We start from the raw sequence: 14,813 nt of genomic DNA on the forward strand, positions 1-14,813 counted from the left end.
ACAGATGAGAAAGGATCTACATATGAGATGTCTTTAGGGTGTAAATATGAAGAAGAAGGTGTTCTACTTCTTCTCCTTGAAGAGGCTCCCCTAATAAGTTTTTCTCGGTCTGGTAGTCTGATGTTGTCCTTTGAGATAACCTAAGGTCATTTGGTTATGCCAAAGCATCTATAATGTTTTGTTGACTTTAATGATTTGGATGACCAGTGAATTGTTTATAAACAAGTGCTTTAAACTTGGAAAGATTCTTAATAAAATAAAACCCTGTTCTTTACATACACATGGTTATTTTGAATTTAGGTGGATGGGTAAGAAGAATGTGTAGAGGTATAAGTGATTTAATATTCAAACTGAGTATATAATCATTTATAAGCAGAAATCAAGAAAAAAATGTTTCCTTGATCAACATAATATAATTAAACTATTATAGAAATCTAGTGTAATTTACTTTCAAAGAGGAATTCACAATAACAAATAGTTCTACAAATTAATCTCTTATTTAAATTACAACTTCACAACGGATTCAAAATGAAACTGATATTCAATTAAATTTTAAATCGGATGACTGTAAAAGAATTAATTTATATGAAGAAGACATAATCAAAAACTAAGATGAAAACAACTCACTGAGAGATAGACCATATGAGGCAAATCCAAAATCTTTTATTATCTCAAAAATGCTCCATCTTAGTACAAATCTGCGTGATAACTGGTTCAAGGGTTCAACCCTCAATACTTTGACAGAATGAAGTATTTAACAAAATTACAAAAATATTACAATAAATTGCTGAGTGACATGACATTCTATTATTAACTTAGAATTAACAGAAAAGAAGTAATTCAATCGAAAGGAATGAATGTAAACATCTGGCCCTGTTATGAAGGAGAGCAGTTATTGATTGGCCACTATTCGAGTGCTGCACTGGTGAAGATGATGTGTCCCTTAGTCCTGAAATTCACACAACTTTTCCCACCATTCTTCACCTGGAATAACTATCTTGTTTACCCTGTGATAAATTTCATCTACCTCAGTAGACCAAGCAAAAGTGGGTTTTATAGTAAAAATATGTTTTATCTCATGTTGAATAAAACTTATGTTATTGATGGCTTCATAAAACGATTTGTCTGTCATAGAACCTTTGATGTTGAATACTTAGCTATATCCTTGGCAATGTCCTAAAGCTTCTTCATGTAGTCTTCCATGGTCATTAATTTATCATTGATTACAAATAATGAAGGCAGACCTTTCTGGTTCAATCCATCAATCCTAGTGAAAAATTTGTTAACTACCACCTCTAGAGTGTGACACTTCTCTGTCAGCTGTACAACCAAGTTATTCTTTGTTATAACTTTCTTCACCTCCAGGATAGTTTCTGTTTTTTCATCCACTCCTAGATCATCCATCTCATATTTGTCTTTGGAATTAAGAAATTTTTATGATGCTATTTGCTATAGTGGGCATTTCTCCTAGTTGAGCATTCATAGTAGCAATGGTATGTTTTTCTTTCTCCATAAGTTCCTTTCGCTAAAACATAATCTAGATACATGGCCAGATTTCATCTATTTCTTCAATAATATTATTCTAGATAATATCTTTAATATAACCGAGTGTAGAGCCAATAGAAGACTCAATTGCTGACTTCTTCCATGCCTCTATCTAATTTTGAGCTCTTTGAAGCTCTGCTGCATGAAAAATCTCAGATTTCTGGTGATGATCCTCTAGAATTTTCACTTAATCCTGCAACGTTTTGATCTCTTCAGTCTGAAGAGACATGTTTTTTACTCCATTGGCCAACTGATCTGCAACATCTCCTATACCTATTGTAGCAGACATGGCTGTAGGAATGGCTGTGATAGGGAGTGCTTCCAAATGGACAAAAATATTTTTAGCAAATTTCTCCTTTTCTTTAATCAATTTCTCCTTCTCTGTTTCCATTTTCTACCACTGTGCAGTTTGTTTGGTGATGAGCTTCATCATATCTTCCTTTTGTGTCTCTGTCTCTTCAATATCCTTGGCTAGAGGATCTTCTATAGCTGGTAGTTTTAACTACTTCCTTAATGTTGCTATGTCTAAATTCTTTTTCTTCAAAAGTTCCTTTACAACATTGGTGTTTGAAGGATCATAACCCAGTTTGATTACCAAGTCCTCTAGGGTTTTAATCCTATGTATTTTGCAAGCATAGAAACCTTCTCCATCTTTAGCTTTGATTAGACATTTGCTAAGGTAATCTGCAGTTTTGATAAAGTCATAGTAGTGTTAGTGACAATTGAAAATATCATTTCCCCAATATGTTTATGCATCTCCATTTGGTCAATGGGATGTATATCTGTTACATCAAACTCAAAGGTTATCTTTTTGTAGTCTGTTGCTACCTTGGACTGGGGCACTTGTGCTTGGAGGAATGCCATTTTCATTTTTCCTTTTCTTGAATCAAAGGCTGATAGTAGCCTGCTTTGAGCACCAGAAGTCTGCTTCCGAGTTTTGGTTGTAGGTGTTAATAGACAAGGCTTCATTCTTGACTTTTATCTCCTTGAAGATGTCCATTATACTCTTCTCTGTTTAACCTGAGGTAGATGTTCCTATCTGCATAATTTTCTACTGCTCTTGTGAAGTTTTGGAGAAAATAGGAGACAATGTGGTTTGATCACCCACTAATGAGGAAACAAGTGGCTCATTAGTGGTGATAATGGTCTACTACTCTGGATCTTTGCTGAGGCTTAGTCTGGAACTAAGCTTGGCTTTATTTCTATACATTATCTCAAATCCTTGACTGAAAATGTTAGTCCCTAAAGGGGACTCTTCCTCTCTGCTTCTCTTGGATGTTTTCTCCTGCATGGTAGGAGTTTGCACTTTATATGATGATACCTACTATTCTTCTGACTCTTGTAGGGTATTCTCAACCCATTCTAGTTGATTTTTTTATTTCTCTATCTCTGGCCTGGATGTGTGAAAGTAAGGAGTAGACTTGATTTCTATCCTTAATTTAGAAATGATCGCTAATGGATCATATGATCAAGTGAAGCTTAGGCTGAAGTGACTTTCCTTCAATATCTTATCTGCTTCTTCCCCTAATGCCCTGCTATTGCAAATGAAAGGGCCAATCTGTGTTTTGATTTTAAACCGAGACTTCTTCTGAATAGCAACAAAGTGGATTTCATCCATATTTATCATCTGCCTTATGTACTCTAGAGAAAAATTCCCCATTGGGAGGAATTTTGGCAGCTTGTAAGGTGCAAGATTACATCCAAATATTCTCAATTTTGTATAGTTCTCATAGAGGTACCAATCCCCTATTTGAACTTGATCTGACAGCTGCAACACCTTTCTTATTTTATCACTGATCTTGGGTTCTATTCTACTACTTAGGAGATCTATTGCTGGATGAACACACATCTCTGTAAACTATTTATATGTGTACTCCTTCTATTCTTTCATGAACAAAGTAGTCCAAAAGATGACTGTCTGCTGGTTTCCTTTTTCATCCAGTTTTTGCAAGGAAGGGTTGATGTTGTCCTTCCTAAAAGTATAAGAACATGTAAACTAACACATAGGTATACTTGAATACCTCCTCAGTTGGAAATTTGATAAGCTGTTGATGAATTGATTTTGTAAGAAATTGGCTAAATTTAAACACAATGGAGGGCTTAAAATCAATAGAGAAAATGGATAGAAATCCTCCGAGGGCTTCATCTACCCACTAATCAGAGTAATAACCAAGGAGGTAGGAAACAAATGTGATAATCTGCTTGGCTCTCTCAGGGAAAATAGAGGAGGGATAAGGAGGATTTTTCTTTGGCAGTGAAGCATTTTCTGTCAAGAAAAGTTCCAAGGTTTTGGCCCTCTTGGAAAAGTCCAATTTGTGGTATAGTTCAATTAGTTCTTCATAGGAAAATGGGGTAGCATTCTCTATTGTGGGGGCCTGCATCATTTGGTCTATGGATTGAGGAGTAATGGTAAACAAAATTTCTCTAGTGGGGGTAGCAATGGCCCTTTAGCTTGGCAAATATGATGCATGAAACTTTATAATAAAATTTGGAGTACTGCGGGTATGGGGAAAAAAGTAGTGGGGTAAATTAGACTCCCACAGCTGGATATCATATGAATTGTCTATATACTTGTCCTCAAGCCAACAATACATCTCAAAATGGTCGAATTCATAGTGTGTCTCATGGATTTTATAGTCCCTGTCAGCGAAAGGGACGTGATGAAGATCTATGGGAGGATAGATTAGAGGATTGATAGGTTCCTCTGGTCCTTTGTCCTTTGGAGGCATCTTGCTAACGCGAAGAACAAGAGTGAAAACTGGATTGGGAGGCTTGAATATACAAAGAGCAATCAGGTTTTGGGGGTAAAAGTAGAGGTAACAGGCTGGAAATGATTGAGAAGGGAGTGTCGTTAGTGGTTGAAAATGTGAGGATTGAATCCAACAAACCTGTAACAAATCAATTATTAGTGATAAAGCATGAATTCCATAACCTGTTCACAAGTGGAAAGGAGGTTTACATAAAAGATTTGGTTTTTCCATAAAGGAGCACAGGTCCTTTGAGTTAACGACTAAATAATTAATTTCTTAACGGATTAATTCTGGAGGGAATGAATGTGATTTGATGAAGTTAATAGACAAATTACGTGTTAGAAGGTGGGGTAATCGGTTAGTGGTTTCACCTGGGGGGGTCTGAAATGTTGTGGAGATGACACGTAGGGGCGGGAATATTTTTGAATACCACCCATTTTGGAACCCCCCCACCCCAATAGTAATGTTTGGATGGTGAGGGAGGGCTGAAATTGTATGTGGGCTGTCAGATCTTAGGAGATGGGCAGAGATGGAGTGAGAGATGGTGGAGGGTTAACTCATGATGTGAGAGGACACCCGGTGGGGTTGGTGGAGATTAATATACCGCATAAAGGGATTATTTGTAATGTATGAGGGTTGTAATGAAATTAGGAATAAGCGGGTGGAGGATAATGTGAGTGGAGGGGTAATGTTGGGATTTAAAACTTAGGAATAGGATTAATACCAAATAATTGATATATAAACCTTTAAGCAATCCTTTACTCCTCTAACTTTTCTTCTGCACATGAAACAATATTTGATAATTGACTTGTGGCGCATTTTGACTAGCAGCCTGTGCATTTATAAACACATGAAATGAAGCCTTTCTTTTCTTTTTTCTTCCCTAGCATTTTATTTCTCGTTTGCCTTCTTTATTTAGGGCAGCGAACACCTAACATTTTATTGATATGGATACCTATAAAACATTAAATTAGCCTAAAATTTTACTTTTCTTTCTTTTTCATCCATACCCTAACTTAACATTTTAAAATTATTTTGACCAATATGATAACTTATAAAAACTAGATAATGTTTTTTTTTTTGAGTTTAACGGTTAACTTGCTTTGAAAGGCAGCAAAACAGCTGCCGCGTACTTGTTACACAATATTTCACTTGTTACACATTATTTCTTGTTACACAAACTTTCTTATTACACAGAGAGGGTTTCACGCTTTGATACAACAGGGGGTGTCGCCTTTGAGGTCAGACCACGCTTAAAGGTGCTTTGATGCTGCGGAAATGACTGGACCGCTCTTTGGTGGATTTGTGTCGCTGAATCCATGATTGGAGGTGCTTTGAAACTGTTGGAATTGTCTGGACCGCCTTTTGATGTCTGAGATACAACCAATTTGCCGGAATAGAATTTTCTCTGTTCATTGTGCTGCTCTGTACATACGTTTAGGACCATTGCCTGCTCCTCGTCCTTCCACTAAATCCATGGACAAATGTAATACAAACCACCTTCTGGTTGAACCAAAGTAGGAGTAAACATAAATGATTCTGCTCCGCTGTTTGGAGGTGCGATTTTGAGTTAATGCTACAACAAAGCCCTCGGTGCTCATACCATAAGCATCAGCAACTATAGCGCATACCTAGAATGAACCTTTCATGTAAATAGATCAACCTGGAACTTGTTGTCTACTTGTCTTCAGATATTCACACTCTGGCATATGCATCTACTGAGGACTGAGCTTCCAGTGCAACTGATAGGGACTGAGCTTCCAGTGCATCAATCATTTCTGTATTGATTGCCTACCAATGGATCCTGGTGCGAATGAAGGCAAACTGAGACAGGAACAGTCGATCAGGGATTGGAGGAAACCTGAGAATAGCCTGTTGCAGAGCCCAATGTTACTAGTACAGGTGCAATTCCCCAGTGCAACAGAGTGAAAAGATTTCTGAAAGTGAAGTTTTTAAGAAGATTATGGAATGATGTAGAGAGATTCTTCAGAATTGACTGAAAGAGTTCTTTGGCTACGGGTTGAGCCAAGATTGGCTTCCAAATTAGCTTGTGAATTCAGATGCCTCAGAATATGATAAAAGGATATTTTCCGAAACTTGGCCAGAATGGATATAATTTTCTTGAGAATGAGGACTAAGTGGATCTGCGAAGGATTCGAAAGTGAGTTCAGCACTTGAATGATAAGTCTGGAGTCACCGAAGACCATCAGAGAGTGAATGTTCCGATTAAGAGCCAGAGAAAGTCCCTGCCACAGAGCCAGAGCCTCAGCTCTGTTATTTGATTCGAATCCCAGACCCCAATGATACCTGAGCAAAGTAGATCCATCAGGATTCAGAAGAACTCCACCCCCACCCGCAGCCCCAGGGTTGCCTTTAGAGGCCCCATCGAAGAAGAGACAATGGTCATCCAGAGCAGAACGCCACTTTAGAAACTCCTGTTCTTCGAGGCAAATTTCCCACATAGCATGGCAAGAGGCCAGAGAAATAGGATTGGTTTGATAATTTGGAACAATATCTTTCAGCCAAAGCTCCTCCTCACTGTCCAGAATTGCTTCATTCATTAAAGTTGGTTTAGCATCCAAAGTCTCTCCCAAGAGAGATTTAATTTTGGAGATAACGTTGTTTGTAGTGTAGATTTCACCCCTGAACAATCTGTTGTTCCTTTCCAACCATAACTTCCAGCAGGTGAATTTAGGGATCCACATCCAAGCAGTCTTAAGAAGGTTTTTTTTATTGAGGCAGAACGAAGATAACTTGGCCCACTCGTGATAAAAAATTTGGCATATTTCTTGGCAGCTCAACCTTGTCAGCCCTTGATCTCAGAACTCCCTTCCAAACAGATTTGGAAAAATGGCACAACAACATCAGGTGATCAGCTGTTTCTTCCTCTCAAATACAAAAAGGGCATCTGGATGGCCCTTCCATTCCGCGTTTTCTCAGGTTATCTCTAGTGAGAATACTGTTGTGAGCTAACGTCCAGCAGAAGAAGTCTACTTTTGGGAGCGAAGGGAAGGCCCAAATAAAATTCCATTGTGTTGGGTCAGGAGGGACATTAGGAATAGAAATCAAACCTTTGTAACCTTCAGAAACCGAGAAAAAACCAGAATGGGAGCCCCACCCTCTTTTGTCCTTGGCTGTTGCTGAAATGGGAGATTTTCCTTGGAGTTTGTCTAAAAGTAATGAAGCTTCAGTTTGCAAACGATGTGGAACCTCTCCCAGGTTCGAGTTGTCCCATCGTCTACCAGAATCCTCCGTCCGGGTGGATATGTCCCAAAGGGTTTCCATATTGTTGGACTGTAGCCAAAATTTAATATTTGTAAGGCCTTCTATATGGTTCAATGGCTGATCTCCTAGGATCTGGTCTTCCCATATTCTGATTTTTTTCCCATTACCTGGGATCCAGTAGAGATTGGGACTGAAATGCTCCAGAGCAGCGATACAAAGCTTGAAAATTGGGGAACCTTTGGTGGTTTTTGGCGGATGATCCAAACATCTCAAACGCTGACCTTGAAAATATTTCTTCCACAGGACTTTCTTGCTCCAGCTAACTTTCCCAGTCACAATATTCCACAGGATTTTAGAGCCTAGTGCGAGATTTTGTGCAGCCAAATCTCTCATTTGCAGACCTCCTTCCAGGGTTGGCCTCTTAATGGTGTCCCAATTAACTAAATGAAGTCTTCTTTCATTATTTTTCCCCCCTTCCCAAAGGAATCTCCTCAGAATACCATCCATTTTACTGAGGAAGGTTTTGGGAGCAAGACGAATGGAGTGCTGAAAAGAGGCATGCTTATTAGAACAAATTTTATAAGAATTATTTTCTCAGCAGTGTTCAGTAAGGAGGCTCCCCAGGCTTGTATTATGAGCTTAAGCTTGTCTAAGAGGGGCATCTAGTGGGCAACTTTAGGAGTGGATTTGAAGATTGGTATCCCAAGATATTTGATGGACTCCCAGGTCTGACAGGCTTTCATCTCAAAGAGCCTAGCAATATCAGCCAGATCTTTGACCGGGCAGTTCCAGCCATAGATTGTACTTTTTGAATAGTTTATCTTGCTGCCGGAGGCCTCCTTATAAATGTCCAATTCCTTCTTAAAAGATCTAGCCGAGTTAATGCTCGCTCCTCTAAGGAGCAGAGTATCATCGGCAAATTGGGCATGGTTTATGTCTTTAACATTGTGCACCATTCTGAGGCCTGGCAGAGTTTGGACTTGTTGACAAAAATCTAGCTGGAAATTGAGCACTGAGGCTTGGATAGCATAGAGGAGAGGGGACAACGAACAAACTTGTCTTAATCCCCTAGATGCATTAAAAAATTCAGTAGATCAGCCATTTACCAGCGGTGCAATCCAAGGAGAGGCAATGCAGGCTTTAACCCAATTTATGAAGGTTATTGAGAAGCCCATTTTTTTCATAATAGTGAACAGGAAGTCATGCCTCACCCTATCAAAGGCATTTGCCAGATCGAGTTTTATCACCATTCCTTTCTCTTTTCTTTGGCCACTTGAATGAACTGCCTCTTGAACCAGCAGAATATTATCAAGTATCTTTCTCCCTTTGATGAAGCCTCCTTGATTCTCCGGTATGATGTCCGACATAATATTCTTGAGTCGAATGGATATTATTTTGGTAATCAGTTTATAGCTAGTATTACACAGCGAAATGGGACGGAATCTCCTAAAATCTGAAGCTCCTTTCTCTTTCGGTAGCAATGCAAGGAAGGATGAATTGGTACTGCCTCCTATCTTTGAGCAAGATTGGGACTTCCTAACCATTCTCAGGAGGTCTTTATTGATAGTTGACCAGCAAGGCTGAAGGAACCTAGCAGTGAACCCATCAGGCCCTGGGGCCTTATCTGGCTCCATGCAATCCAAGGCTTTCTTGAGCTCATCCATGCTGATCGATGCAGTCAGCATAGTGTTGACAGAGTCTTGCACACAGGCATGGGGATCTATAGGAGGGTCAGCAGGCGCTGAATAAAGTTCTTTGAAAAAAGTGAAGGCTGCTCTCTTGATGCCTTCAAAATCTTTAACCACTGCATCTTGGGAGCGGATTTCTGATACATTTTTGAATTGCTTGTGAGTTTTGGCTTGCTTATGGAAAAAACTAGTATTTTTGTTGCCGGCCTGTAACCATAAGTTTATGGATTTTTGTCTCCAATACTCCTCTTCGTCCCTACTAGCTTTATGGAGGGTTTTTTGCAACTCAACTTCTTTTTGGAGTAGACTTTGGGTAACAACAGAATCCTCCATTGATGATTGGAGGGCAGCAAGGTTTTCTAATGACTCTTTTCTCTTGGTAGCTGGAGTTTTCAGAGTTTTAGCCCACTCCTTGAGCCTTCTCTTAAGAGCCCACAACTTTTCTTCCCACACAAAGAAGGGGGATCCCAGGACTTGCCAGTTCCAGACTTCAGAAACCACCTCATGGAAACCCTCTTGCTGAATCCACAAAAGGGCTAAATCTAAAGGGAATGGGGCCAAGAAAACCATCCATGGAGAGCTCAAGACTAATGGGTTTATGATCAGAAGTGCAGTTAGGAAGAATTTTGGATGAGGCCATTAGACCACTAGTAAGGAATGAGGCTTGGACGAGGAATCTGTCCAAACAAGTAGCTATGTGGTTGGGACCCAACCTTTTGTTAGACCAAGTGTATTTCCCAGCTGAAGGTTTGATATCCTCCAGATCCCAACCAATCATTATATCTTCTACCCATTCTCTAGCTGGGTCCCTTATAGGAGAACCACCTTTTTTCTCCTCAACGGCTAGAGTAACGTTCAGATCCCCTGCAATAATGATGTTTTCTGGATTGTGCAATAAAAGAAAAGACTGGAGTGAGTCCCAAAATTTTTTTTTCTCCGCTGGAGAGACCGGAGCATAAAGGTTGAACATACATAGTTGACCAGAGTCTTTGTGGAGGAGCTGAGTGAAAATCCAGTGCTGGTAACTTTCTTCATGAGTCAAGTCATATTTGGAGCTGTCCCAGAAGGAGGCAATCCCACCAGAGGCGCCTCTAGCACTGACAGCTCTACCAGGGCCTTTGCGCCAGAATGTTTTGCTGGAATGGAGGAGAAGAGTGTCCTCCAGCTTTGTCTCCTGGATGAGAAGGATTTCAGGCAAATGTAACCTCACAATGTCTTTTAGGGCATCTTCTTTCAGCCTGCTACCTAATCCTCTGCAATTCCAGGAGACGTATTTCATTATTTACTGGGTTGGGAAGGAGTGGATGCTTTTGGAGCCTTGTTGTGCTTGCGCCCGGATCTGGTGTTCATCATTCCTTTGAGAGTTTTCTGGGAGCCTTGGAGAAGATCCAGATAAGTTTTCTCCTCTCTCTGTTTCTTCTTGGATTTCCGGCCCCTGGTCGATTTGATAGGAGTAATTTGTGAGCTGTCTGATTCGGAGTCTCTTTCTTCTGATTCTTCCCCTGAGTTAGAGGCAAGACTAATGTGCTCGTCGTTGCCTGCGTTTCCCCCTTGATCCGCCTCTATTAGGGGGACATTTGTTTCTTCTTCGGTTTCATTCCCTTTCTTCGGCTGATCTTCAGTTTCTTCATGGTTCTCTGAGGCATCCACCTTTTCACCTGAGGAGGGGCCATCATTTGAAACTGGTTTGGTATTGTCATTGGTCTAGGGATTCCCCCTTGGTCCTGATTTCTTCTGCTTGTTTGGCTTTGAGACTACCTTGCCCTTTTTTATTTCTTTCCATCCTTCTTCTTCCACTTTGTCCCCTGATGGTGCTTTGGGGCAGTTTCGTTGAAAGTGACCGTGCTCATGGAAGATTCTGCACTTAAAAGGCAGTTGCTCGTAGTCCAGCTTCTGGAAGTGGTGCCAATCTCCAACTGTAAGTTTGATGGCTTCCGGCAGACTAGCTTCCAAGTTAACTTCCACGCAGATTCTGGCGCAGGTGTATTGGCCCTTGTTATAAGCTTTGTCGATGAATCTTCCCAGTTTGTTTCCTATCTTTTACAGGGATTGGAAGCTCCAGTAGTGTATTGGTAGGTTGGGTAGCCGGACCCAAACAGGGACCTCCTTTGGGACATCGACTGAAGGGTAGGAAAACAAAAGAGCTATGTAGATAAAAAAAATGCATAGGTAATTTCAAGTAGGAAATCTTGTGCATCTCCAAATTAAACCAAGGAGAAGTTCAATAAAAGTGGGGTCCCGTACCAAGTTCTCACCCAGGTTTTGCAGACCTTTTCAAATTTTAGGGTGACTGGGACCAACAATTATAGAATAGACTCACCTCCCACTATAAAAGTAGATGATGTATTCCACATATCCTTATTGAAAAATTATGTGTATGATTCTAATTGTGTAATCAATTGGTCTGCTATATAGGTGGAGCCCAAGGGAGAATTCAAACCCAAACTTTTGTGTATCTTGGATTAGAGGCATTATGTGCTCTATAAGTGAGTAATATAGCATTTCAAGGTGTAATGGAAGCACTTTGGACCCAATGAGACAACTTGTGAACATGCATTTCATATGAAATCATTGTATCCTTTTTTTTTACTATGTAACATATGTAAAATAACGATTTTCTATAAAGCTCAATTTTTTTTTTCTTTTTTTCAGTTCTATAAGAACATTGAGGATGGTTTTCATTTAAGGGGGTGGGCTTTATAACACTCCTACATTGCTATAAATAATGTAATTAAATATATCAACAAAATGTCAGATTACTTGTATGGTAACTCTATGTGGTTAATATAATATAATTTTTCACTAGTAAAAGTTTAATTATGTTTCGACAATGCCACTAAAATGAATAACCTACGCTTCATGTTTATTATGCAATTAATGATTATTGACACCAAGGAAAAGCCATCATGTGTTAATACCAAATTCAAGAATTACACATTAAATTAATTAATAACAAATTATTAGTGATAATGTTGATTAAATTAATTATTGGTTAACAAATTTAATTTAAAGTAAAAATTAAAACTAGTTAATTTTTATAATATGGCTCCTTAGTGGAGTCATTTCCAGGTCATTTATACAAGAAGGGATAATGATGTCTTATGCAATCTTTCATTAATGACAATTATATCTTCACCGTCTAAAAAATAGCTTCTTCTTTTTTTGGATAAAGGTAATGGAAATGTCCCATTGTATTAGTGATCTAAATATACTATGAAATATTTGGGGCTTCATAGATTGGGTCTAATCTAATTTAAAGGGGTAAATCAACAAAAATCTTGATAAGAACCCGAGGAGAGGTAGAAAGGTTCAAGGATCTAAGAAGAGAAACCTTGAAATTATGGCGGTGCTATCTGGAAACACTCTGAATAGGTAAATTGCTAAGGAGGGTCAGGAGAAGGGACTCCGGTGATCACCCACAAGGACACACACATTACCTTTAAAAGGAGAATATGAAATGATCACAAATCCATGCAAGAACAATGAGGAATATAGTCTTGCAAAGGAGGATTGTGATCTCCCCTCTTTTCTACTAGTTTATTTGTAGGGATCTCACCTGGCTTGAGAAGGAAAAAGCATTATAGTATCTATAAATGCTTGTTGGGACTGACAAACCATGGTGCCTGCTGTAGCTGATAAACCACCATGATTGTCTTTAGCTGAGAAACCACATGCATAATAGGTCACTTGTGCTTACTGATATTGGAAAAAAATGGTTCTCGTTGAGGCTAATAAACCACTGTGCTTGCCCTGGTTGATAAACCACCTGCAAGTGACAAGGTTCTTGTAGCTCACCTGACGAAATTTTGCTCAAAGAAATACAAGTTCTCAAATCCAGATCTGCTGTGGGTGTGGTAGATTCGGACATAGTCTCATGATTTGCCTACGATTGGGAGGATAAACGACACCTCTTATCTAATCAACAAGAACATCAACTTTCGAGATAAGTCATCTAGTCCTTTGTATGTGAATTTTCAAACTACAATGCATTGGTGAAATTTGTGAAATAATTGGCATGGGTAGCAGTGTGTGTTTTAAATATGTTGTAACCTTATGAATTGACCTTTGTAATTCATTTTAAAACATACGTCTTACGTGTATTGTGTAAATATAAAATCAACTCTTGAATTAATTATGAAACTAAGTTACCTTAGTGAAATTTTAATATTGACTGTCACGGGAGGCATTGTGAATTTTAAATATGTTATAAATTCATGGATTAACCTCTATAATTCATTTTGAAACATATTGTTAAACACATAATGGCAGAGGAAAAATAACAAGGATAAAAATGAGATTGTATTTCTTATTCACAATGATACATATTTATAATACATAGGAGTGACCCTTGGTTTCATATTCCAAGTGGTCCCTTGGACTCCTTTTGGTTGTTCAGCTTCCACACCAACCCTTAGAGGATTAGGTGTCCAACATTCCCCCCTTAATCTGAAGGGGTATGTATGAGTCCAAGAAGAGAGCTGTAATACAAAATGTGCAAAAATGCATAGCAGCACTAGGCTGAATGTGCTCTCTGAAATATTGGTATAAGGTGGGTGGTTTAAGGATGACCACCAACACTCAAATGCTTAGTGCAGTTCCCGAAATTCTTCCAAATCTGGCATGAAGCTGAGGTATTCTACTAGAGGAATTGCTCCTAATGTTTTGAAGAGGGAAACCTTCAACCATGAAAGGGAGGTCTAACCTCAAATAAGAGGGAGAACCTCAACTTGAAAAGGGAGCTCTCAACCTGTGATGGTTTAAGGATTACCAACAACTCTCGAATTCTTAATGCAATTCCTAGAACTCTTCCAAAACTAGCAAGAAGTTGAAGTATTTTTCTATAGGAAGTGTCCTCAATTCTTTGAAGAGGCATCACTAACTGAAGGCATGCTTAGGGGCATCTTTGTCTCTGGCTACAACTTTGAATTTGGTATGGCAGGTTGTGGCTCAGGTTCACTTGATGTGGCTTTGAAGCTTGTAGATGATCATAATTCCCCCCTATCATATACAAGGTGAGATGAAGGATAAAACTCAACTACAAGATTGTTCAATATTCGAGAACAAATCCTATTGTATGAACGAAATATCTTCTTGGCTGTTGAAGCCCATTGCCAAGAAGCAATCCATCCAAGATGAATCTTTGTTCTTGCAAGATGTTTGTTTTTGAAGCATATGTTTGAAGAATGACTCGTTTTATGACAGTGCTTACATGGATGAAGATCAAAACAATGATCTTTCATATGGCCAATTCAGTCACAGGGTTGGCATTTCACAATCTATTGTTGTTGTTGTGGAAGAGGCGCAGAATCTGGAACAGCTGAAGGTGAACTGTCATGAAGGAATCCAGCACTCTGAAAATGGATGGGATTTGAGTGATCTAGAATGTGAAAGGACATGTCCTTGTCATATCCAAAACCAATTCTATGCTTGTTGTGGACAAGTTTTTCGCAAGGTCGGATGACCAACTTGGGAAGTGTAGACTGAATTTTTGTATCTGTATGTACAACTACTGCTTCATTGGGTACTAAATCTGAATGAACTTCAACAATATTGAATTGCTACTGATGGGAGTATATCTCAATGTTCTGAATAGAATGATGATTAC

The 14,813-nt window shown here is 39.0% G+C and overlaps 1 protein-coding gene across 1 annotated transcript; it reads right to left on the reverse strand.

Moving 5' to 3' along the window:
- Positions 1-8,614: 8,614 nt before the first annotated feature.
- On the reverse strand, positions 8,615-10,487 carry LOC149158401 (uncharacterized). The gene is made up of 2 exons (XM_089433967.1): positions 9,999-10,487; positions 8,615-9,727 (listed from the first exon to the last, which is right to left on the reverse strand). Exons 1-2 carry the CDS (start codon positions 10,485-10,487, stop codon positions 8,615-8,617), a joined length of 1,602 nt encoding a protein of 533 aa, XP_089290093.1.
- Positions 10,488-14,813: the final 4,326 nt, after the last annotated feature.

This window comes from Pinus tabuliformis, chromosome 5_2 (genome assembly GCF_031772625.1).
Source record: "Pinus tabuliformis cultivar Carrire ecotype Pingquan chromosome 5_2, CPIR1, whole genome shotgun sequence".
Taxonomy (NCBI): Eukaryota; Viridiplantae; Streptophyta; class Pinopsida; order Pinales; family Pinaceae; genus Pinus; species Pinus tabuliformis.

Bases quoted from the DNA above. Each gene is read 5' to 3' on its own strand.
- LOC149158401 (XM_089433967.1), bottom strand. From the start codon at position 10,487: ATGAAATACGTCTCCTGGAATTGCAGAGGATTAGGTAGCAGGCTGAAA. The intron at 9,728-9,998 runs GTAGAAGATATA...TTGTGGATTCAG, and splicing joins GGGACCCAGCTAGAGAATGG to CAAGAGGGTTTCCATGAGGT.